This window comes from Oryctolagus cuniculus, chromosome X, assembly GCF_051225735.1.
Source record: "Oryctolagus cuniculus isolate XC-2025 breed Fujian yellow rabbit chromosome X, ASM5122573v1, whole genome shotgun sequence".
NCBI classification, from domain to species: domain Eukaryota; kingdom Metazoa; phylum Chordata; class Mammalia; order Lagomorpha; family Leporidae; genus Oryctolagus; species Oryctolagus cuniculus.
Genome location: NC_142888.1, coordinates 50,797,585 through 50,822,814, shown reverse-complemented (window position 1 = coordinate 50,822,814; position 25,230 = coordinate 50,797,585). Strand labels below are relative to the sequence as shown.

At 45.5% G+C, this 25,230-nt stretch overlaps 2 protein-coding genes and 1 long non-coding RNA gene across 7 annotated transcripts in view; 1 reads left to right on the top strand and 2 right to left on the bottom strand.

Annotated features, from left to right (window-relative positions):
- Positions 1–288: 288 nt before the first annotated feature.
- On the bottom strand, positions 289–8,568 carry RHOGL (rho-related GTP-binding protein RhoG-like). Of its 3 annotated transcripts, none has more exons than XM_070066348.1 (2): positions 8,347–8,546; positions 289–3,546 (listed from the first exon to the last, which is right to left on the bottom strand). In XM_070066348.1, the coding sequence occupies exons 1-2, from the start codon at positions 8,356–8,358 to the stop codon at positions 2,956–2,958; spliced, it is 603 nt and encodes a 200-aa protein (XP_069922449.1). In that variant the 5' UTR covers positions 8,359–8,546; the 3' UTR covers positions 289–2,955. The 3 variants fall into 3 exon arrangements, with proteins under 3 accessions (XP_069922449.1, XP_069922450.1, NP_001369153.1); XM_070066349.2 differs by having other exon boundaries at positions 8,343–8,480; NM_001382224.1 differs by having other exon boundaries at positions 1,571–3,546; positions 8,434–8,568.
- LOC149119637 (uncharacterized) lies at positions 6,051–24,974 on the top strand. 2 transcript variants are annotated; one of them, XR_016228193.1, is made up of 3 exons: positions 6,051–6,233; positions 21,792–21,885; positions 24,616–24,974. It is a non-coding gene; the product is annotated as an uncharacterized LOC149119637 (long non-coding RNA). The 2 variants fall into 2 exon arrangements; XR_016228194.1 differs by having other exon boundaries at positions 6,094–6,233; positions 24,728–24,858.
- The window catches only part of ITGB1BP2 (integrin subunit beta 1 binding protein 2), a 56,149-nt gene continuing 44,092 nt past the window's right edge, over positions 13,174–25,230 (bottom strand). For both annotated transcript variants that reach the window (XM_089324613.1, XM_089324611.1), the window contains one exon: positions 13,174–13,425. In XM_089324613.1, coding sequence (XP_089180739.1) covers positions 13,216–13,425 — 210 coding nt within the window. In that variant the 3' untranslated portion in view covers positions 13,174–13,215. The remainder of the gene's footprint in view (positions 13,426–25,230) is intronic.

Genomic DNA, 25,230 nt, shown 5'->3' with positions numbered 1-25,230 from the left:
GTGAGAAAAATTCCTGCGGAGAATTAACCTGTCATTAGTGAGAACCCAGAAATGAAACGAAATCCTGGGAATGAATAGATGGAGGGCAGGAATGAGGGAATCGATGTTACTAGGGTGGACAGTTCCCTACCCTGATTATCTCGTGCAGAAAAACAAATGCAGTTACACATGGTGGCAATATGATGATTATGGTTCTTTTATCCTTTGCAAGTTGAGGAGTATACTCAGAAATCACATGAAACAAAGGCAGGGGGAATTACTTTGATTTTTAGAAAGCAACAGACCCAGTAAAATCAGAAAAAAGTTTATTAACATTCATTACAAATAATTTAAAAGTGGTATCAGCAAGTTGGTCTTCAGATAAATTCTTTTTAAATATAAAAATCAAGAAGTCAGTGTATACTCAGGACTATCAAATCAGTGTAATTCAAAAAGGATTCCTACTCTTTTAGACTTGGAGAAGACACCTCCATTATTAAAGAAAATGTGTTTGCCTAAACTAAACTCAGGCTTACATTTGGGGATTTTTGAGGCAAAAGGGGAGCAAGGGCCCAATTAAATAAAAAAAATCTCTTATTGTCAGTAGCTGTACAGAAAGTTCCCAGAGACAACGCCATAGGTGGCAGCCATGTTTCTAGCCCCTTTGAACCATGGAACACCCTGCAACTGGAGAACACTTGAGCAATAGATGCTTTCATTTGGCTGCTGTGGGAGAATTCATCCACAGGCCCATACACAAGCTGACTCCCAGTCAGCATGCTACCATAATGCTAGCCACAAAGTGCTACTGTGCCTTAGTTGAGAAGGTCACCCACCCCCCTCTTCCAGTTAATGCACTATTCATACAGAATCTCTGTCACCCCCACAGGAAGCCCTGGGTCACACACCAAGAAAACAGATACAATACAATGAATCTGAAAATAGATGGCATACACTGGAAATCCATCCTGAGCCCTCTATAGCTATAGACATTGAATGGGTTAGAAAGACACCAACAATGAACTGTCTGAAGCGGAGATGTGATGATGAAAGTAAGAACAAAACACCTGAGTCCATGTGGAAGCAAAGGAGGGAGAGTAGGACTAACAACCTTTTATCTTCTATCAATATTCAGTATCTGCTTGACCCCAGGTTCCAGATTCTCCAACACTAAGATGGTCAGATTTATCAAATAAAACTACGGGGTACCCTGTTAAATTTGAATTTCAAATAAACAGTAATTTTTTTAGTGTTAAGTATGTCCCAAATATTGCATAGTACATACTTATGCTAAACTATCTGCTTATTTGAGATTCAAATTTAACAGGAGATTGTGTATTTGATCTGTCAACCCAACCCTGTTCAGGAAGTTCCATTAGCTCAAGGAGACTCTGACCAAGATAGCTTGTCAAACAGGAACAGGAAGCGAAGCACAAACATTTCCCCCACTTTTAACTCCATTCCTCCAGCTATCAAAATCCAATGCTGTTTGGCAGTGTGGGAGACTGTGCACACGGTGGAGTTAGCAACCACTGCCTGCCAGGTAAAGTCAGTTTTCTTTCCATAGCAAAAAAAAAAAAAAAAAAAGGTGAAAAATACAACTGGGCAGGATAAGAAGCAGGCCCATTGGGAGACTTGAATCTGACTCAGGACAAGTTGGATCACACCAGCAAAACCTGAAAGTTCTATATAACCACAAGAGGGACAGCCTCAGGGTCTGCAGATCTGGCTCCAATGTATTCTAACTCTCTTGGAACAACTAGAAGACTGCAAAAGGCAAACGGTTCCAAATAAACAGATGTACTGAGAGGGGAAGGACAGGGAGCAAGCAAGGCAGCCTTTAGAGACCCAGAACAGCCAGGGGCAGAAATGAAGAAGTCTCAGAGGGAAGTCCAGCACTCTGACAAGGACTGGAAGGACACTGTGTTTTTGTTTTATTTAGGGACCCTCCAGTGGTCTATCACTAAAGCAGAAAGTGATAGAAAGGTAAGGGGGCCTCAGAGGAGACTCACGCAGCCGTTTGGGGAGAGTGGTAATTCCCCATCACCCATAGTGCTACCAAAATCTGCTAGCAGTTCTCATGGTCAGATGCTAAACTCATCTCTTGAAGCAAAAGAACCAGTAACAATCCATAGCTGATAAACATCTGTCTAAAAAGTACGAAGAGGGAAATATCAAAAAGAACAGGACTGCATTATGTTTTTTGTTCTTTTTCCAAGCTCCTTTTTGAGAATTCCTAGTTCCCATTAACTCAGCTTATCTGAAACTGCGTTACCAGAAGCATTAACAGGTGTTTCATGGGACCAAAAAAAGTTTAGTAGTGAGATTAGTTTGTGTACATAGGAAGTTCTAAAGTCCTGCTACATAAAGGAACCTGTTCAATTTTATTTAAATTGCTGGTTCCTGAACTTAATTAGACCACAGAACCCTTTTTAGAGAACAATGGTTAACATCTCATGGAAGTTGAGAAAATGCTGTTCATTTGTGAAAATATCTCAAGAATGGGAGGCACATGTCAACATTGGGAACATGCAAAAGTCACACATAAACTACTTTTCAAAAACTGTATCAGAAAGTAATGATTTGAAAACTGGATAAACTTGTCCTTCTGTGAGGCCTTTGTTCAATGGTAAATACAGCAAGGAAAGCTGAAATTACATTTCAAAGCAGACAAGTAAAAGCCTACAAAGAACAGTAATAGGCTGTTCTGTTTAGGCATGAAAGTGGTGTCTCCTCTTACCAGTTTGACACTGGAGACAGACACGCGCGTGCGCACACACATACTTCCTCCAAAAAGTTCATGCCAAAACTCCAAAGTGGCAGTGTACAAACTAGTCTGTCTGTGTTATTCCAAAAGCGGAATAACCCTGGGGTCTAGGGTTTCTAGAGGAAGAGACAAATGGCTCATGCTGGCACTTTTAATTGCTGTCACAGGAATCTTATTCCTTAGGTGCAGTTCCTAGTAGCACCCCAAAGCTATAAAAGGACACACTTCTTGGTGTTCTTCTTTGTGGCAGGGTAAAGCACAGCCCGGACAGCTTCTGAAAATACTTCATGTACCCCATCCTGCATCAGGGCTGAACATTCCAGATACTTCACAGCCCCCACCTGCTTAGCCAGGGAAGTGCCTTGTTGAGGTGTTGTGGGCAGCAGGCTCTGTGCCTTCAGTTTTGTCACTGTCTCCAGGTCACTGCGCAGGTCTCTTTTGGTGCCTACCAGCAGAACAGGTACATTAGGGCAATGATGGGAGACCTCTGGGTGCCACTTATGCCTCACATTGGCATAAGATGATGGATTGCCAATGGAAAAACAAATCACAAAGATATTAGTCTGGGGGTAGGAGAGCGTTCGCAGTCGGTCGTATTCCTCTTGGCCAGCGGTGTCCCACAGATTCAGGCTGACGATTTGGCCATCCACACAGGTCTGGGCACTATAGTTGTCAAAGACAGTGGGGATATACTCCTCAGGAAAGGCATTGGTTGTGTAACTGATGAGAAGGCAGGTCTTACCTACAGCCCCATCTCCTACAACCACACATTTGATTGTCTGCATTCTTCCCTCGTAGTCCTATATATAAAAGAGAAAGAATGTTCAGATGGATTTGGGAGCCAATGCTTTATAAACATTTCTCTCTGAGGAGAAAGGGAAATGAGACAAACACACACTCCCACTCACTCTCTGTCCCCTTAACCCATACAAGAGTCAGCTGGGGGGCTGGCGCTGTGGCGTAGTGGGTGAAGCCGCCACCTGCAGTGCTGGCATCCCATATGGGTGCCAATTCGATCCAGCTCTCTGCTACGGCCTGGGAAAGCAGTAGAAGATGGCCCAAGTCCTTGGGCCCTGTACCTGCATGGAAGACCCAGAAGACCTTGGCTGCTGGCTTCAGATTGGCACAGCTCCGCCCGTTGCAGCCAACTGGGGAGTGAACCAGCAGTTGGAAGACCCCTTTCTCTCCCTCTCCGCACCCCCCCATCTCTGTTTAACTCTTTCAAGTAAATAAATAAATAAATCTTTAAAAAAAAAAGAGTCAGCTGGGACAGGTTGTAGAGGGCAAGAGTTCTTACCCTGGAGTCTACAGACTGCTAAAGAATGAGCTTCAGTAGTTCCTAAAAGCGGGCATAGGTTGTATAAAATATTACATTTATGTGCATAAGAGCATTTTTCTGGTAAGAAGATCCGAAGTTGCCATCAGATTGTGAGAGAAGGCCGTGAGCCCAAAAAGATTAAAAACCATTCATATACATGGTATGTACATTATTGTCATAAGGTCTGTGTATACTGTATCCAAGATGCTAAAATATTGTGCTCAATAAATGGTAATAAATTTTAAAAATTGGTACACAAACAAGGTTTCCGGTGTTGAAACAAGCAAGGCTATAACTTTGTGTCTCTGGCTATAGGCTTGGCAAAATAAACCCTCCAGAGGGGCCTGTATTACTTAGGTAAAAACACCACTTGTGATGCCAGCATTCCATATGGGCACCAGTTTGTGTCCCCTGGCTGCTCTACTCTGGTCCAGATCCCTGCTGATGACCCAATCGCTTGGGCACCTGCCACCCACATGGAAGTTCCAGGTGAATCTCTTGGCTCCTGGCTTCATCCTGGCCCACCCCCAGCCCTTATAGCAATTTGGGGAATGAACCAGTGGATAGAAGATTGATTCTCTCTCTCTCTCTTTCTCGGTCTCTCCCTCTCTGTAACTCTGACTTCTAAATAAATAAATCTTTAGAAAACAATTAAAAAATAAATGAACCCTCCATTCCTGAAAAACAGTGACATAATAAAGAAGACAAAGGTAGACAAGTCAAATTCTACCATATAGAGAAGTGGTTAAAAGTCAAGGATCGGGGCAGGTGCTGTAGTGTGTGGTGCAGTGGGTTAAGCTGCCAACTGCAGTGCCAGTATCCGATATGGGCACCGTTTTGAGTCCCTGCTGCTCTATTTCTGATCCAGCTCTCTGCTATGGCCTGGGAAAGCAGAAGATGGCCCAAGTCCTTGGGCTTCTGCACCCACGTAGGAGACCTAGAAGAACCTTCTGGCTCCTGGCTTCAGAATGGCACAGCTCTGGCCATTGCAGCCATTTGGGGAGTGAACCAGCAGATGGAAGACCTCTCTCTCTGCCTCTCCAATTAAATAAATAAGTATCTTAAAAAAAGACGGAACACCTTGTAAAACCAGAGGCAGAGGCTTAACCTACTATGCCACAGCACCGGTCCCTATTATGTCTTCTTAATATATTCTTCCACTATTCTACTGGGGAAGGCAAACATCCTGTATTACAGTCTCAGTGCTAAACAAACAGGCTCTCATCCCCTCCTACCTTATCTGAGTAAAACTAAAGTTGTAACACCACCATACTCTTATCCCTTTCTTCATGAATCAAGTATTTCAGGGTAAATGACATGACAGAGATGATCTCTCAAGAAACATGTTTACTTTAATACTCTGCCCTACTCTCAATTTAGGCTGCAAAGTACTCCAATTTCTTTAGATTCTTAACTAATGCTTTCATTTCAGACCCCATCCAAAGCATTAACTTCTTTGAATGTCAGAACATGGAGGAAAGGGGGTAAACAGTCATAGGTATTGGTTATAGGAAAAAAATGAGAATTTTTCATCCTAGGAACCTAGGGGAATAGATAACATCCCCCATCCTGTTGTCTTATTAGCTAAGATCTACATTAGGTCCATATCCTAGGCAGCACAGTAATAATCGCCTCATTTTGGGTGAGGGTCAAGAAAAGCTGGCTTTCAGAGTATGCCTCACACAAGCCCACTAGGGGTAGCTGTCTCCCCACACACAGCCATTCTGACCCTAGAAGCTGCCTTTAAAGCCTCCACTTAGAAGTCGCCAGCACAGGTTCCACAGCTAAAAGAAGTCCGGAGAATAATTAAGCTCTAGTAGGCAGCCGATGGAATTCAATGCCCATCAGCTGTATCTTTTTCCCTCTAGAAATAGACATACTGATTAAACACACAGGTTGAGGGAAACAGGGCAAAGTCACCAGCATATGCCTTGAGAAGAGCTTTCCTTGACCTTCCCAGTCTGGATTAATTTCTTTCCCCCTAAGAATTCCTGTAGTAAATGACTGCCTATGCACCTCTGGAGAGCATCCAGGATCCAACACCTCTGCTCAGAGGGACCGCTTTCAGGACAACAGAGCCACTCAGGGAGTTGCTCATCCAGAGTAAAACTCTTGGACACAAAGACTGCTTTGCACCCCAAGCTCAGCTCCTCCTGTCTCTAAAACCAGGTAAAAGCATCTACATTCATTTCTACTTTTTAATATCTAGCAATGCTCCTGGAATGTACTGTCTGTAGATAGTGGGCACTCAGGCACTGATGGTGGAGGGCCTACGTGCTGAAGTGCAGCCTCACAGTCCAGGTCTAAGAGAAAACCCTAGGGCAGTATCAGTTTCCTACAAACATCCTCACTCCCAGCACACTCCTGTGAAAGGGTGGGCCAGCAAAACTCACAGGTATTTGGGGGTGGTGGCTGCTCTGCACAAGTATTTGTTCAGCCCACATATTCATGTGTTGTGTGTATGTTTGGATTCTTCATAGTTAAAAAGGGCTCAAAATTGAGGGCTCTGAGAGTTAGCAAAAGACAGGTATTTGAGGTTGCTCATGACCAATGTGAGAAAAGCTTGTATGAATTGGCTCAAGCATCTGGCACGATGCTGTCCTTATTAAAGATCACCCATAGCATTCCCTCCTTAGCGTCACCAATCTCTACTCTCTCTCCCAGATGCCATGCTGGCAGTGTGCTGTTAGAAGGAATTTTTTAAAGGATTTCAAAAAAAATTTTTTTTTCCGACAGGCAGAGTTAAACAGTGAGAAAGAGACAGAAAGGTCTTCTTTGGTTCACCCCCCAAATGGCCGCTACAGCCGGCCCAGCCGATCTGACTCCAGGATCCAGGTGCTTCCTCCTGGTCTCCCATGTGGGTGCAGGGTCCAAGGACTTGGGCCATTTTCTACTGCTTTCCCAGGCCACAGCAGAGAGCTGGCCTGGAAGAGGGGAAACCGGGACAGAATCCGGCGCCCCGACCGGGACTAGAACCCGGTGTGCCGGTGCCGCAAGGCGGAGGATTAGCCTAGTGAGCCGCGGCGCCGGCGTCAAAAAAAAAAAAAAGTGACTGGGGCCGGCGCCGCGGCTCACTAGGCTAATCCTCCGCCTTACGGCGCCAGCACACTGGGTTCTAGTCCCGGTCGGGGCACCGGATTCCGTCCCAGTTGCTCCTCTTCCAGGCCAGCTCTCTGCTGTGGCCCGGGAGTGCAGTGGAGGATGGCCCAAGTGCTTGGGCCCTGCACCCCATGGGAGACCAGGAGAAGCACCTGGCTCCTGCCTTCAGATCAGCGCGGTGCGCCGGCCGCAGCACACCGGCCGCGGCGGCCATTGGAGGGTGAACCAATGGCAAAGGAAGACCTTTCTCTCTGTCTCTCTCTCTCTCACTGTCCACTCTGCCTGTCAAAAAAAAGAAAAAAAAAGAAAGAAAAAGAAACTTTAAATAAAAATATGAACAAAACTCTTTAAAAATAAAAAAAAAGTGACTGGGTTGGGAGAGGTGGGAAGAGACAGAAAGACTCCCAGAAGGCTAGAAACAAGTTTGGCAGCAAAAGCAGGATCTGCATTAAAAAGGCAAAGAATGCAGAGTGATGTGTGGGCCCAGGAAAAAAAAAGTTGCTATGCAGAGATAAAGGGAAATTACAGGTTCAGAGTGCTAGGCACTTTCACACACCCTATACAGCATCCTTTCTCACGCACGGTAAACCCAGTGGTCAGTTTATCCTAGGCTGAACACATAATACAAAAGCCCCGACGGTCAAGAAGGGCGCACCCTCAAGCAGAGCTGTTTGCAGCATTCTTGCAGTCTCAACCTTCCCCCATGCGCTCAAAATCCCTCACTCTCTCTAACTTCCTGTAGCTAAAAGAATTCAGCGTGAGTCCCACTTTCTGCCATTTAGTTATGTACTAGATTAGGCAAAGCTCCCCACAAGGCAGGCAGATTGACTGCTCTGGGTCAGGAAAGGTCAAAGGACCAACCCTCGGGGGCGAGGGAAGCGACTGAACACTCCTCAGCTCTGAGCCAGGACAGAGTATCTTGCACTTGGAAACGGAACAGGACAGGCAACCCTGGTGACCCAACAACCCCAACATTATGAGCCCGCTCAGCAGGTCCACACGTCCTTCACCACTAAAGGTAGCTGCTTCCAGAACTTGATGTGGACCCGGGAGCCTGGGACCGAGAGATCCCCTCCCCCTCCCCGCATCAGATTCAGACAGGAAGAGCCGGCTCCTTGTCCCCGACACACACACCCCTCACCCCACCCCCAAATTCCTTCCCTCCTGGGAGTGGCTCACACACTAAAGCAACCATCTCGGGGAATGGAGAGACTCGCGGCGAGAAGGCTGGAATTGAGGGTCAGCTGGGGGATTCTTCAATAAAGGTTACCCGGGAAAAGTCTGCACTTTCTCCAGCGCCGTTCCACACGGCTCGCGGAGCCTCCCGGGCGGCTAGAGTTGGACCCCGCAGGCTCAGCGAGCTCGGTGCCACATCCGGGTAGCGAGTGAGTCCCACCCAGTCAGCAGACGCAGCCTTCACTCGACGCCCCGAGACCTCCTGGGAAGTGGAGTTCCAGGCTCGGCGCTCTGTCTACAAGGCGCAGGCGTCTGATCACACTTTCAAGGCAATCAAGGTCTCGGTAGTCTTCGACTAGTTAGATTCGGCACCAGTTAGCGGGTGGAGAGGTCCCCAAGCCTCCCCTTGGATAAGCCAGACCACACTCCCTTCCCCAGATCTCTGCTTTTTACCCAGGACCAGTGTTAATATAAAGACGCTAAGACCTGAGAAAGTATTTGCAAAAAGGGAAACAATACAAGAAACTGGGGTAGTGAGCAAATTAGGGCTGCTTTCTGTCACCATGTATGTTTGCATTTGCTAGAGTTTTATATAAATATGTACTTTTTGAACAGCTTCCTTCAGATGTGTGTGTGTGTACAGACAGATAAACATACCACGTAACTGCCCCAGTTAAAGTGTACAAGTCAATGGCTTTTGGTATATTGCATTCTTAACTTCATATTTTGTGGTAAAATATGTTAAAAAGTTGCCACTTTAGTCATTTTAAGTGTACAATTCAGAGGCATTAAGTACATTGGCAGCGTTATGCAACCCTCACTACTCTTATTTCCAAAACTCTCATCACCCCAAACAGAAACTCTATCCCTTCAACAATAACTCCCCATTCCTCCCTCCCCCCAGCCAGTGGTAACCTCTAATCAACATTCTGTATCTACCAGTTTGACTCTTCTAGGTACTTCATATAAATGGAATCATACACTACATATTTGTCCTTTGTTATCATCTGTTGATGGACATTTGGATTGTTGACAACTGTGGGTATTGTGAATAATGCTGTAAGAAACATTGGTGTGGGGCCCGCACCATGGCACAGTAGGTTAATCCTCCACCTGTGGTGCAGGCATCCCATATGGATGCCAGTTCTCATCCCAGCTGCTCCTCTTCCAATCCAGCTCTCTGCTACGGCCTGGAAACAGTAGAAGTTGGCCCAAGTCCTTGGGCCCCTGCACCCACATGAGAGACCCAGAAGAAGCACCTGGCTCCTGGCTTCGGATTGGCGCAGCTCCAGCTGTTGCAGCCATTTGGGGAGTGAACCAACGGAAGGAAAACCTTTCTGTCTCTCTCACTGTCTGCAACTCTACCTCTCAAATTAACAAAGAAAATCTTAAAAAAACACACATTGGTATACAATGTGTATCTGGTTTCTTTGAGTTTCCTCTTGTTTTTCTGCTCTTTCACTGATTTCCACTTTGACCATTATTTTTTCTCTTCTTGTACTTTGAAGTTTTATTTATTTATTTTTATTTGAAAAACAAAGATCTAGCCGGCGCCGTGGCTCAATAGGCTAATCCTCCACCTTGCGGCGCCGGCACACCGGGTTCTAGTCCCGGTTGGGGCGCCGGATTCTGTCCCGGTTGCCCCTCTTCCAGGCCAGCTCTCTGCTATGGCCAGGGAGTGCAGTGGAGGATGGCCCAGGTGCTTGGGCCCTGCACCCCATGGGAGACCAGGAAAAGCACCTGGATCCTGGCTCCTGCCATCAGATCAGCGCGGTGCGCCGGCTGCAGCGGCGGCCATTGGAGGGTGAACCAACGGCAAAGGAAGACCTTTCTCTCTCTGTCTCTCTCTCACTGTCCACTCTGCCTGTCAAAAATAAAATAAAAAAAAATAAAATAAAATAAAAAAATAAAAATAAAAAAAAAAAAAAAACAAAGATCTGCCATCTGCTGGTTCATTCCCTCAATGCCCACAATAGCCAGAACTGGTCCAGGCTGAAGCCAGCAGCCCGGAACTCCCTCTGGGTCTCCTGTGTGAGTGACAGTAACCCAAGCCATCATTTGTTGCCTCCCAGGGTGGGCATTAGCAGGAAGCTGGAATCTGAAACAGAGCCAGGACTCAAATCGAGGCACTCTGACAGGGAATGCAGGTATCCAGAGTGGCATCTTCTCCATTGCACCAAACGCCCATCCTGAGTCTTACTTGTTCTTCCCTATTTTTGGTTACTAAAGTGAAAGCAGAAGTCATTGTTTTAAGACCTTTCTACTGTTGTAATATAGGTTTTTTAATTTTTTTAATTTGACAGGTAGAGTTATAGACAGAGAGAGAGAAAGGTCTTCCTTCTGTTGGTTCACTCCCCAGTTGGCCGCTATGGCCAGCGCGCTGTGCCGATCCAAAGCCAGGAGCCAGGTGCTTCTTACTGGTCTCCCATGTGGGTGCAGGGGCCCAAGCACCTGGGCCATCCTCCAATGCCTTCCCCGGGCTGCCGCCTACAACACCGGCATCCCATATGGGCTCTGGTTCAAGAACCAGGTGCTTCAGTTCCGATTCAGCTCTCTGCTGTGGCCTGGGAAAGCAGTGGAGGATGTCCCAAGTGCTTGGGTGCCTGCACTTTAAAAAAATATACTGTTTTTGTTTTTTTTTTTCTTTTTAAGATTTGTTTTCCAAAAAATAACCTTTAAAAATTATATTTTGAACTAGTACTACTTTTTTACCTACTTTTGCTTTTTAAAAAATATTTATTTATGTATTTGAAAGAGTTACACAGAGAGAGCAGAGGCAGAGAGAGAGAGAGGTCTTCCATCCGCTGGTTCACTCCCCAAATGGTAGCAACAGCCAAACTGTGCCGTTCCGAAGCCAAGAGCTATGAGCTTCTTCCAGGTCTCCCACGCGGGTACTGAGGCCTAAGGGCTTGGGCCATCTACTACTGCTTTCCCAGAGAGCTGGATCAGAAGTGGAGCAGCCTGGACTTGAACCAGTGCCCATATGGGATGCCAGCTCTGCTGGTGGCAGCTTTACCTGCTACACCACAGCGCCACCCCCCCACCCACTTTTACTTTTAACCTATTTGTGTTTTTGTATTTAAGAACATTTCTTTTGGCCGGTGACGCGGCTCAATAGGCTAATCCTCCACCTGCAGCACTGGCACACCGGGTTCTAATCCCGGTCGGGGTGCCAGATTCTGTCCCAGTTGCTCCTCTTCCAGTCCAGCTCTCTGCTGTGGCCTGAGAGGGCAGTGGAGGATGGCCCAGGTCCCTGGGCCCTGCACCTGCATGGGAGACCAGGAAAAGCACCTGGCTCCTGGCTTCCTTCAGATCAGCGCAGTGCACAGCCATTGGAGGGTGAACCAATGGCAAAAGGAAGACCTTTCTCTCTGTCTCTCTCTCTCTCTCACTGTCCACTCTGCCTGTCAAAAAAAAAAAAAGAACATTTCTTTTTTTAAAGATTTATTTGTTTAAAAAAAAAAGATTTATTTGTTTAGTTGAAAGGCAGAGTTACGGGGGGGTGGGGGGGGCAGAAAGAGAGATCTTCTATCTGCTAGTTCACTCCCTAAATGGCTTCAACAGCCAGGGCTGGGGCAGGTTGAAACCAGGAGCCAGTAACTTGATCTAGGTCTCCCATGTGAGTGCAGGGGCCCAAGCACTTGGCCCATTTTCTACTGCTTTCCAAGGTGCATTAGCAGGGAGCTGTAATGGAAGTAGAACAGCCAGGTCTTGAACCAAAGCCCATATGAGATACCAGCGTTGCAGGCAATGGTTTTACTGGCTACACCACAGCACCAGGGTCTTGCTTTTTTATTTTCAACCCAATCTAATCATTTCTAACCTATAATTGGAGTGTTTAGACTATCTACATTTAAAGTGATTGTTAATATGATTAAAGTTTACTAACTTATTTGCTTTCTATTGGTACTACTTCTTTGTTCTCTTTTTCTGCCTTTTGTATTAATCAATATTACTTTAATTCCATTTTGTCTCCTTTTTGACTTATTAGTTTAGTGGCTGCTTAAAAGTTTGTTGGAATACATCTTTACCTTAAAATATTCTAAATTATTATACCACTTCATGAAGCATATAAGACCCTTATATTAATATACTTCCATTTTACCCTTCCTAGACTTTATGCTATTGTCATGTATTTATTTATTTTTAATTTTTTCAAAGATTTATTTATTTATTTGGAAGTCAGAGTTACACACAGAGAGAAGGAGAGACAGAGACAGAGAGACAGAGAGACAGAGAGAGAGAGAGAGAGAGAGAGAGAGTCTTCTATCTGCTGGTTTACTCCCCAGTTGGCCTCAATGGCCAGAGTTGTGCCAGGAGCCAGGAGCTTCCTCCAGGTCTCCCACATGGGTGCAGGGGCCCAAGGAATTGGGCCATGTTACACTGCTTTCCCAGGCCACAGCAGAGAGCTGTATCAGAAGTGGAGCAGCTGGGACTCAAACAGCTGCCCATATGGGATGCTGGCACTGCAGGCGGCGGCTTTACCCGCTACGCCACAGTGCCAGCCCCTTATTAATTTTTTATTTGAAAGGCAGAGTTACAAACAGAAGGGGAAAGAGAGAAAGAGAGAAAAATCTATCTACTGGTCCACTCTCCAAATGGCCGCAACAGTGGGGCTGGTCCAGGCCAAAGCCAGGAGCCTGGAACTCTATATCTAGGTCTCCCAAATGGGTGCTGGGGCCCAAAGACTTGAGCCATCTTCTGCTGCTTTCTGAGGCCATTATCAGGGAGTTCGATAATAAGTGAAGCAGCCAGGACTCAAACTGGCATGCACATGGAATGCCAGCATCACAGGCAGGGCCTTAACCTACTATGCCACAAACCAGCCCCTGCATTTTACTTTTATTTTAAATTTTATTAAAAGATTTTTATTTATTTATTTGAGAAATAGAGTTACAGACAGTGAGAGGGAGAGACAGAGAGAAAGGTCTTCTTTCTGTTGGTTCACCCCTGAAATGACCGCAACCGGTGGAGCTGCGCCGATCCGAAACCAGGAGCCAGGTGTTTCTTCACAGTCTCCCACGCAGGTGCAGGGGCCCAAGGACTTGGACCATCTTCTACTGCTTTCCCAGGCCACAGCAGAGAGCTGGATTGGAAGAGGAGCAGCCTGGACTAGAACCGGCGCCCATATGGGATGCCAGTGCCGCAGGTGGAGGATTAACCCACTGCACCATGGCACTGGCCCCACATTTGACTTTTAACCCACAATATTTTGTTATTATTTTTGTTTAAATAGTCAATTTTTAAGAATTCATTAAAAAAACTTTTTAAAGATCTATTTACTTGAAAGGCAGAGTTACAGAGAGAGAAGAGACAGAGAGATCTTCTATCTGCTAGTTCACTCCCCAAATAACCTCAACAGCCAGGGCTGGGCCTGACCAAAGCTAGAAGCCAGGAGCCAGGAGCTTTTCCATGGCCTCCCACATTGGTGCAGGGGTCCAAGTACTTGTACCATCTTCCGCTGCTTTCCCAGGTACATTAGCAGGGAGCTGGATCCGAAGTGGAGCAGCCAGGACTTGAACTGACACTCATAAGGGATGCTAGCTTTGCAGGTAGCGGCTTAACCCACCTGCACTACAGTGCCAGCCCTGGAGGATAGTTCTTGCAAAAGATTGGTTATCAAAGCTGGAGTCAAGCACAGCTTCTCTTTTTCCTTCCTGGCTTGCCATATTATTATTCCACTGCACCACTGACATCCTCCACCCTCACAAGATAGCTAAACCAATTGGATCCATCTGATCTTGGACTGTAAACCTCCAAACTGCAAGCTGAAATAACCTTCTTCCTCCATAAAAGTAGCTTGTATTAGGCATTGTGTTATTGTGCTGAAAAGCTAGCTAATCTACCATGAAAAGACAAAGAGGAATTTCAAATGTATATTGCTAAATGAAAGAACTCAATCTGAATGGTGACATCATGTATAATTCCAACTATGTAACATTCTGGAAAAGGCAAAATTATGGAGATACAAAAAAAGATCCTTAGTTGCCATGGGTAAAGGGGGAGAGTGGTACAAATAGGGGAAACACACAGGAATTTTAGGGCAGTGAAACTATTCTGTATTGTACTATAATGATAACAAATGTCCTGCTCTGGTAGTGCAAAATGTCGAGATAGTGAAGAAGGCTGTGTGTACGTGGAGACAAGGAGTAAAATGAGAACTCTGTACTTTCTACCTAATTTTGTTGTGAACCTAAAACTGCTCTAAAAATTAAGTCTTGGGGTCTGTGATGAGGTGTCGTGGGTAAAGCCACCACTGCAGGAATGGAGTTCCTGACTCCTGGCTTCGTCCTGGCCCACCTCTGGCTATTGCAGCTACTTAGGGAATGTACCTCATGTGGAATATCTCTCTTTACATATATACCCCCCTCTGTAACTCTGCCTTTCAAATAATTAATAAATAAATAAATCTATCTTAAAAAAAAAAAAAACAACGAACTTCCAAGTATGGTGGGAACATAAAGTAGTAAGAGAGGAGGCAGAATAATGATTGACAGCTCCAGGCAAGCTGGAGGTTGACAGCTAGGAGCCAAACTGGGGTCTGACAGCCCCAGGCAAACTGCAAGATCCAAATTGATAAACCCAAATTTCAAGTCTGAAATTGGTAAACCCAAACTACCATTGACAACTCCAGATGACCACATTTTCATGGGCCACAGCAAGCTCAACATGGGACAGCTGCAGCGGGCCCCTATGATAGCCTCTGCTTGACAGGTTCCCCTTCTGAGCATCATCCAAGCTCCCATCACTTCCTGTGCACAGTGCAGGTTCAGCTCCTATGCACCAGCAAGCCCCTGACCCTCACCGAGCAGCAAAAATCACAAGTTCTGCAATATTATGAACTTGTGACTGGCTCTGGCTGGAAACACTGAACATGGCTGCAAGATGTGTCCCCCTTCTGACCTTTAGGTCATTATGTGATAGTAAAATTATCATGGAGGGGACCTGGCACTGTGGTGCAGGGGATTAAGCTGCCACCTGCAACATGGGCATCCCATATGAGCACTGGTTCAAATCCCAGCTGCTCCACTTCCAATTCAGCTCCCTGCTAATGGTCAGCAGATGGCCCAAGTACTTGGGCCCCTGAATGTAGGAGACCTGGATGAAGCTCCTGACTCCTGGCTCCGGCCTCCTGTTCTGTCTATCTGGGAACCAGCTGGATGGAAGATCTCTCTCTCTCCCTCCCTCTCTCTGTCTCTCCTCTTTCTTTAGTTCTGCCTTTCAAATAAATAAATATTTATTTGAAAAAAAATTACCATGAGGTTTACGCCTACTCCTATCATGCACCCTACTTCCTAAAATGGGCCTGAAAATGGACAGTGGCTCTTTTTAATATACAGTAGGGCTCCACCCCAGACATCATCCCCAATAGCTCTGGAGGATTAAAAGGGTAGACCTGGGGCTGGCGCTGTGGCGCAGTGGGTTAATGCCCTGGCCTGAAGCACTGGCATCCCATATGGGTGTGGGTTTGAGACCCAGCTGCTCCACTTCCAATCTAGCTCTCTGCTGCGGCCTGGGGAAAGTAGTGGAAGATGGCCCAAGTCCTTGGGCCCCTGCACGTACGTGGGAGACCTGGAAGAAGCTCCTGGCTTTGGATTGGCGCAGCTCCAGCCAGGACGCAAACCAACATTCATGCGAGACGCTGGGATTGCAAGAAGTGACTTAACCCACTTTGCCACAATGCTGACCTTGTCACTTATCCTTCAAAAATAACTTTCTTGTGGTATAATTTGTATTCCAATTAAATAAATCTGGGTGCAGTTCCAGGCTCCTGGATTCAGCTTGGCTCAGCCCTTGCTGTTGTGGGCATTTAAGGAGTAAACCAGCAGTCGGAAGATTGTTCTCTCTCTCCATTAGATAAACATAAGCATTTAAAAAATTTTTGAAGTGATGTTCTCATCAAACTTTAGAAGTGTTTCGCTGTCCCCCCAAAATTACACATGCCTATTTGTAGTCACTCCCTGCTCCCACCTCCAGCCTTAGGTAATCACTAATCTACTTTTTATTTCTATAAATTTGCCTTTCCTGGACATTAAATTTAAATGGGATCATACAATTTGTCATATTTAGTGACTGGCATCTCTTATTTAGCATGATTTTTAGGTTATTTCATATTTTATTATCTAATTGCATTTTTCTTATTTATAAAAGAAAACAAGATTTATTTATTTCAAAGGGGGAGAGAGAGAAAGAGAGAAAGAATGAGGGAGATCTTCCATCTGCTGGTTCACTGCCCAAATGGCCGCAACTGCCAGGGCTGGGTCAGGCCAAAGCCAGGAGCTGGGAACTCCATCCGGGTCTCCTACATGGGCGGCAGGGGTCCAAGCACTAGGGCCATCTTTCACTGCCTTCCCACCCACAATAACAGAGAGCTGGATGGGAAGCAAAGCATCGAGGACTCAACCCAGTCCCACATTTTTCTTTTTAAAGTCAAATTTAGGGGTGGGCCTCTGGCGAGGCAGTTAAGATGGTGCTTGTGACACTTGCATCTCACATCAGAGTGCCAGAGTTGGAGTACTGGCTCTACTTCAGATTCCACCTGCCTTGGCAATGTGCACGCTGGGAGGAAGCAAGTGAAGGCTTAAGTAGATGGGTTCCTGCCACCCGCTAGAGAGAATCGTATTGAGTCCTGGACCCGTGGCTTCTGCCTGGTTCAGCCCAGTCTATTGCAGACATTTGGAGAGTGAACCAGTGGAAAGATCTCTTTCAAATAAAAACTAAAAATTTAATCAGATTTATTAGGTCGGTCATTTAGCCTAGCAATTAAGATACCTGCATCCAGCCGGCGCCGTGGCTCAATAGGCTAATCCTCCACCTTGCGGCGCCGGCACACCGGGTTCTAGTCCCGGTTGGGGCGCCGGATTCTGTCCCGGTTGTCCCTCTTCCAGGCCAGCTCTCTGCTATGGCCAGGGAGTGCAGTGGAGGATGACCCAGGTGCTTGGGCCCTGCACCCCATGGGAGACCAGGAAAAGCACCTGGATCCTGGCTCCTGCCAGGATCAGCACGGTGAGCCAGCTGCAGCGGCGGCCATTGGAGGGTGAACCAACGGCAAAAGGAAGACCTTTCTCTCTCTGTCTCTCTCTCTCACTGTCCACTCTGCCTGTCAAAAAAAAAAAAAAAAAAAAAAAGATACCTGCATCCTACTTTGATGTGACACCTGCCTCTGGGTTCTGAGTCCAGCTTCCTTCTAATACAGACTCTAGGAGGCAGCAGTGATCAAGTAATTAGGTTCCTGCCATCCATGTGGGAGACTTGAGGTTAATTCCCAGCTCCCAGTCTGCCAGCCATTTCAGGCATTTGGTGAGTGAACCAGCATATAGGAGCTCTCTCTCTCCCTCTGTGTCTCAAATAATTTAAATGGAAATAAAACTTAGTTATATAATTTATGTGCCCTTAACTACTCATTTCAAGTAAATAGTTTTGTTTCTTGATTGATGAATTTTGACAAATGCATATAATTACCACCACCAAGCAATTTCCATCACCCTATGGGGAGTGGGAAAAATTTCCACTGACAAGGGCCATTTGGGTATTTATCATATTATTCATGGGCCATACAGAATTATCAACCTAAAAATGAGCCTGCTGTAGATGTATTGAATTTCGAGTCCTGCCTGCGGTTGCCTCAGCAGGGCCAGACCAAATGATTTCATACAGCCACAGGCCGGATATTCCCCACTGCTGATACAGATCTATGGAATCACACAGCATGTATTCTTGTTGGGTCAAAACAGTTCATTCTTTATCACTTGCTAGTGTTCCATTGCACAGATATGTAGCAATTTGTTATTGGCCATTATGGATAAAGCTGCTATGCATATTTTTTACTATCTTAGTTTTTTTTAAATATTTATTTTATTTATTTGAAATACAGAGTTACAGAGAGAGGTAGAGACAGTTAGAGAGAGAGAGAGAGAGAGAGAGAGAGAGAGAGAGAGAGAGAGGTCTTCTATCCGCTGGTTTACTCCCCAATTGGCTGCAACAGCCAGAGCTGTGCCAATCCGAAGCCAGGAGCCAGGAGCTTCTTCCAGGTCTCCCACGTGTGTGCAGGGGCCCAAGGACTTGGGCCATCTTCTACTGCTTTCCCAGGCCATGGCAGAGAGCTGGATTGGAAGAGGAGCAGTCAAGAATAGAACCGGTGTCCATATGGGATGCTGGCACTTCAGGCCAGGGATTTAACCTGTGCACCACAGTACCGGCCCCACTATCTTAGTTTTTAAAAGATTTATTTGACAGGCAGAGTGACAGAAAGAGAGAGGGAGAAAGACATCTTCCATCTGCTGGCTCACTGCTCAAATGCCTGCAACAGCTGAGACTGGGCAGGCAGAAGCCAGGAGCCCAGAACTTCAACCAGGTCTCCCACGTGGGTGGCAAGGGCTCAAGTATTTGTGGTCCATCTTCCTCTATCTCCCCAGGTGCATTGGCAAGGAGCTGGATCAGAAGTGGAGCAGCTAGGACTGTTCAGAACCAGCCTTCTGATGTGGAATGCCAGCATTCCAAGTGGTGGCTTAACCTGCTGTACTACAATGTCAGCCCCTAGGAAATTTCTTTACAAGTCTTTTTGTGAACATCTGTTTTTGATTCTCTTGAAGAATACCTAGGAGTAGAAATGTTGAGTCATTGGGTAGGTGTATGTTTAACTTTGTATATTTAATGCTTTAGAAAATACCTGGGCCAGCGCTGTGGCTCACTTGGCTAATCCTCTGCCTGCTGCGCCGGCACCCTGGGTTCTAGTCCCAGTTGGGGTGCTGGGTACTAGTCCCAGTTGTTCCTCTTCCAGTCCAGCTCTCTGCTGTGGCCCAGGAGGGCAGCAGAGGATGGTCCAAGTGCTTGGGTCCCTGCACCCGCATGGGAGACTGGGAGGAAGCACCCGGCTCCTGGCTTCAGATTGGCGCAGCTCCAGCCATAGTGGCCATTAGGGGAGTGAACCAATGGAAGGAAGACCTTTCTCTGTCTCTCACTGTCTATAACTCTACCCGTCTAATAAAAAAAAAATAAAAAATAAAATACCTAATAGTATACAGAAGGAATTTTACCATTTTATTACTCTAATGAATGACACTGCCAATGGCTCCATAGTGTCATCATTATTTCATACTCTCAGTGTTTTTAAAATTTTTTATTTACTTATTTGAAGGGCAGAGCAAAAGAGAGACAGAGAAAGATTTCCCGTCTGCTGCTTTACTTCCCAAATGCCTGCAACAGTTTGAAGCCAGGAGCTTGGAACTCACATGCATAGCAGAAACTCAACTACTTGAGCCTCCCAGAGTGTGCATTAGCAGGGAGCTGGAAACAGGAGTGGAGCAGGCACTTGGCTCCAGGCACTCCAATGTGGGTTGCAGGTATCCCAAGCAGTGTCTCAACAGCTAGGCCAAAACCTGCCCCAGTACTGTTAGTCTTTTTTTTTCTTAATATTTACTTATTTGAAAGGCAGAGTGACATATATTTATTTATTTATTTGAAAGACAGTGAGAGAAAGTGAGAGTCCATCTGCTGGTTCACTCCACAAATGCCTACAATAGACAGGGCTGGGACAGGCCAAAGCCAGGATCCAGGAACACTATCCAGGTCTCCCACATGGTTGGCAGGGGCCCAGGCACTTGAGCCATCATCTGCTGCCTCCCAAGATGCATTAGCAGGAAGCTGGATTGGAAGCAAAGGAGCAAGGATTCTAACCTTTCTGATATGGAGCTCCCTGCCTCTTCTTTTCTTTTCTTTTCTTTTCTTTTCTTTTCTTTTCTTTTCTTTTCTTTTCTTTTCTTTTCTTTTCTTTTCTTTATTTTTCTAGAGAGAGATGTTTTTACTCCATGATCAGGACAGACCAAATGTATATGCACCATATGAAAGTCAAAACAGCTGGGGGCAGTGCTGTGGCATAGCAGGTAAAGCTGCACATCCCATATGGGCATTGGTGGGAGTCCTGGCTGCTCCACTTCTGATTCAGTTCTCTGCTGGTATGCTTGGGAAGCTAGTGGAAGATGACTCAAATCCTTGGGCCCCTGCACCCATGTGGGAGACCTGGAAGAAGCTCCTAGCTCCTGGTTTCTGGCCCAGCTCCGGCCATTGTGGCCATTTGGAGTGTGAACCAGCAGATGGAAGATCTCTTTCTCTCTCCAACTCTGCCTTTCAAATAAATAAAATCTTACAAAAAAAAAAAAAGTCAAACTAGCCAGTAACTCCAGAGTTTGGTCAAAACTAAGGCACCAGCGTCATTGTGTATAGTGGGTTCTCATGGCACAGGTAATTTAAGAGCTCCAATTATAAGATTTAAAAAAGAGTGTAGGGGGACCAATGCTGTGGCATAGTAGGTTAAACTGCTACCTGCAGTGGCAGCATCCCATATGAGCACCGGTTTGAGTCTGGGCTGCTTTTTTTTTTTTTTAAGATTTTTATTTATTTATTTGGAAGTCAGAGTACCTCAGATACACAGAGAGAGAGAGAGGTCTTCCGTCGCCCTCTGGTTCACTCCCCAATTGGCTGCAAAGGCTGGAGCTGTACCGATCCAAAGCCAGGAACCAGGAGCTTCTTCCAGGTCTCTAACACAAGTGCAGGGGCCCAAGCACTTAGGCCATCTTCTACTGCTTTCCCAGGCCATAGCAGAGAGCTGGATTGAAGTGAAACAGCCAGGACTTGAACTGGTGCCCATATGGGATGCCAGCGCTGCAGGCGGCGGCTTTACCTGCTACACCACAGCGCCGGCCCCCAGGCTGCTCTACTTCTAATCCACCTCCCTACTAATGACTTGGGAAAGCAGTAGAGGATGATCCAAGTCCTTGGGCCCCTGCACCCATGTGGGAGATCTGGAAGAAGCCCCTGGCTCCTGGCTTTGGCCTGGTCCAGTGTCAGCCATTGCAACTATTTAGGGAGTGAACCAGTGGATGGAAGACCTCTCTTCCCCCTCTGTCTCTACCTTTCTGTAACTCTGCCTTTCAAATAAATAAAATAACTATTTAAAAAAAGATTGTAGGAAGGAACAGCTAACAGGACAGAGCCAGACACTGGGCAGGGGAGCCTCTCCCTCAGTTTCATCCCCCTGCCCAGTGCCCAGGGGCTACCCACCTTTCATTTTCTTAAATTAAATTTCAGAAGTTTTTAATCTTTATGAAGTCTAATCAAATTTTTCTTCTATGCTCAATGCTGTTTCTGTCTTCTCTGATGTCATAGATCATTGCCTACATTTTTATGCCTTTTATAGCTTTTGTCCCTATTGTGAATAGAATTTCTTTTCTGTAATATTTCTATTTAGTTATTGCTTATATCAGAGAAGTAACTGATGAGTATTGCAAGTGGCCATCAAATATTTATTAATAGTTTCTAAGTTGATTCTCTTTGCTTTCCATATCAATTGGAAATAATGCCATTATTTCCAAGAATTGTCCAATAATTTTCATTACCTTGTCAGTATTTATTTCTCTTGATTTCTCACTTCACTGCATTGGTTGTTATTTCCAGCTATGCCACCTATGAAGGTTTATAATTAAGTTTCAGAGAACAAGAGACTGGAGAGAAGGCAGAGTTACTACAAAGGAAGAATCAATAAAATTTGGTAAGTAACTGAATAAAGGGTATGGAAGAGAACTATAGTTTAGAAATAACTAAGATTTCAAGCTTAGAAACAGAGAAAATGGAGTTGCTATTATCAGAAGTGAAGGGATATATTTTGTGTGTTTTTTTTAAGATTTATTTTATTTATTTGAAAGAGTTACAGAGAGAGGTAGAGACAGAGACAGAGAGAGAGAGAGAGAGAGAGAGAGAGAGAGAGAGAGGTCTTCCATCCACTGGTTCATTCCCAGATGGCTGCAACGGCTGGAGATGCGCCGATCCGAAGCCAGGAGCCAGGAGCTCCCTCGGGGTCTCCCACGTGGGTGCAGGGACCCAAGCACCTGGGCCATCTTCTACTGCTTTCCCAGGCCATAGCAGAGCTGGATTGGAAGAATAGCAGCCAGTACTAGAACCTGCATCCATATAGGATGCTGGCACTTCAGGCCAGGGCTTTAACCCACTGTGCCACAGTGCTGGCCCCGGGATGTATTTTGAGGGAAAGATAATAAGCTCAATTTACACATTTTCAGTTTGAGGCTTTTTTTTTTAACAAATTATTTCTTTTTATCTCCTTGAAAGAGTGACACGAGAGAGATCCTCCATTCACTGGTTCATTCCCCAAATGCCCACAACAGCTGGGGCTGGGGCGGGCTGACATCCTCCTCTCCCACGTGGGTGGCAGGGACCCAAGTACTTGAGCCATCCTTTGCTGTTTCCCAGGAGCAGGAAGCTGGGTCAGAAGCAGAGGAGCCATGATATGAGATGCAGGTGTCCAAGTGGCACTTTAACCTGTAGCGCCAGAACGCCTGCCCCTCAGTTATACTTTATGGTGGGGTTTTCACGCAGAAGTGTCCTGTAGGCTGTTAAAAGTTGGGAACTGGAGTTTGGGTCAAAGGCCTAGGGTAGAGATAAAAATCTTATAGTCACCAGCAAAGGTGACAGTTGAAAAAATGATATGGGACGGTAATTTGAAATAAGTAAAGTTAAAGAGAAAAGAGTCTGACACTCAGTACCAAGGGTACAGGTGCAAAGAGGTAGCAGTGTCAAGAAAAAATAAAAAAGAATTTAGAACAGAAAAACATTTAGAATAGCCTTAAGAGCTATAAGGAGGGGCTGGCGCTGTGGCATAGCGGGTTAATCTGCAATCTGCAATGCTGGAATCCCATATAGGCACTGGTTCGTGTCCTGGCTGCAACACTTCTGATCTAGCTCCCTGATAATGCACCTAGGAAACAGTGGAGGATGGCCCAAGTGCTTGGGCCCCTGAACCCACATGGGAGACCTGGAAGAAGCTCCTGGCTCCTGGCTTCAGAATGGCCCAGCCCTGGCCGTTGCAGCCATCTGGGAAATGAACCAGTAGATGGAAAACCAATCTCTCTGTCTCTCTTCTTTCTCTGTAACTCTTTCAAATAAATAAATAAATCTTAAAAAAAAAAGAGCTATAAGGAATAGCCAACAACATAAAATAGCAAAAAAGAGCTTAAGGAAAACAAAGAGTGGGAGTAAGGAAACTTCTAAAATTGACAAAAGAAATGTTCATAGGGCAGCAACTATAAAATATAGCATTTTTAAAGAGACTTAGGGAAAATTAAACATAGATTATTAGATGCAATTAAAAATTGCAAATTTGGGGGCCAGTGTGGCACAGATACTTGCAATGCTGGGATCCCATATCAAAGCACTGGTTCAAGTCCCAGCTACTCATCTTCCAATCCAGCTCTGTGCTAAGGTACCTGGGCATGCAGGAGTTGATGATCTAAGTATTTGGTTCCCTGCCACCCATGTGGGAGATTCAGATGGAGGTCCTGGTTCCTGGCTTTAGCCTGGCCTGGACCCAGGTATTGCAGCCATTTGGGGAGTCATCCTATCTTTTAAATGAATAAATATTTTTAAAAAATTGTAAAATTTTATTGAGTGTGAGATAATGGTATTGTGGTTGCATTTTTTAGCTCTTTTTTTCCCCTGAAGACTTTTTTTTAAAAATTTATTTGAAAGGCAGAGTTACAGGAAGAGAGAAAGGGATAGACAGAAAAAGAAAGATCTTCCAATCATTGGTTCACTCTCCCAAATGGTCACAACAGCCAGGATTGGGGCAGGTCAAAGCCAAGAGTCCAGAACTCTATCTGGGTCTGCCATGTGGGTGGCAGGGGCCCAAGTACTTGGGCCATCACTTGCTGCTTAACTCTGCCTTTCAAATAAATAAGTAAATCTTTTTTTTTTTTAAGTGAAATGATCCAATATCTTAGATGTTTTAAAATACTCCAGCAAAATCTTAACAATGAAAGTGAGAGGGATAGATAAAACAAGAATAACAGTGTATTTTTTTAAACATTTATTTAATGAATATAGATTTCCAAAGTACAGCTTATGGACTACGTTGGCTCCCCCCCCCCCCCATGACTTACCTCCCACCCGCAACCCTTCCCTTTCCCGCTCTCTCTCCCCTTCCATTCATATCAAGATTCATTTTCAATTTTCTATATATACAGAAGATCAGTTTAGTATACATTAAGTATAGATTTCAACAGTTTGCACCCACATAGAAACACAAAATGAAAAATACTGTTTGAGTACTAGTTATAGCATTAAATCTCAATGTACAGCACATTAAGGACAGAGATCCTACATGAGGAGTAAGTGCACAGTGACTCCTGAATAACAGTGTATTGATTGAACTGAGTGACAGGTATATGGAGGTTCATATCCTAATCTCTCTCCTTTGTAATGTTTGAAGAAAAGGCTTGGGGGGCCGGAGCTGTGGCACAGCGGGTTAACGCCCTGGCCTGAAGCGCCGGCATCCCATATGGGTGCCAGTTCAAGACTTGACTACTCCACTTCTGATCCAGCTCTCTGCTGTGGCCTGGGAAAGTAGTAGAAGATGGCCCAAGTCCTTGGGCCCCTGCACCCACGTGGGAGACCCGGAGGAGGCTCGAGGCTCCTGGCTCCTGGCTTCAGATCGGCGCAGCTCCAGCCGTTGTGGCCAATTGGGGAGTGAACCATCAGATGGAAGACTTCTCTCTCTGCCTCTCTTCTCTCAGTGTAACTCTGACTTTTAAATAAATAAATAAATCTTAAAAAAAAAAAAAAGAAAGACTTAGACTGGAAGGATCTCCAAGGTATATTGTTAAGCCAAATTTGGAGGACCATGCACCACACTGCCGAGGAAAGGCGTTGCTGATTATTAGAGGCTCTTTTGGTCTTCATGAGTTTTCACACATCTGATGTGCTGCTGTGAAGATTAAAATTGATCCTGAGTGGGGAAAAAAAACCCTGAAAATGCATACAGTTTATTTAAAGGCAGAGTATGAGAAAAATAAAGGACTCCACTTGTGATGACTAGAAGAATATT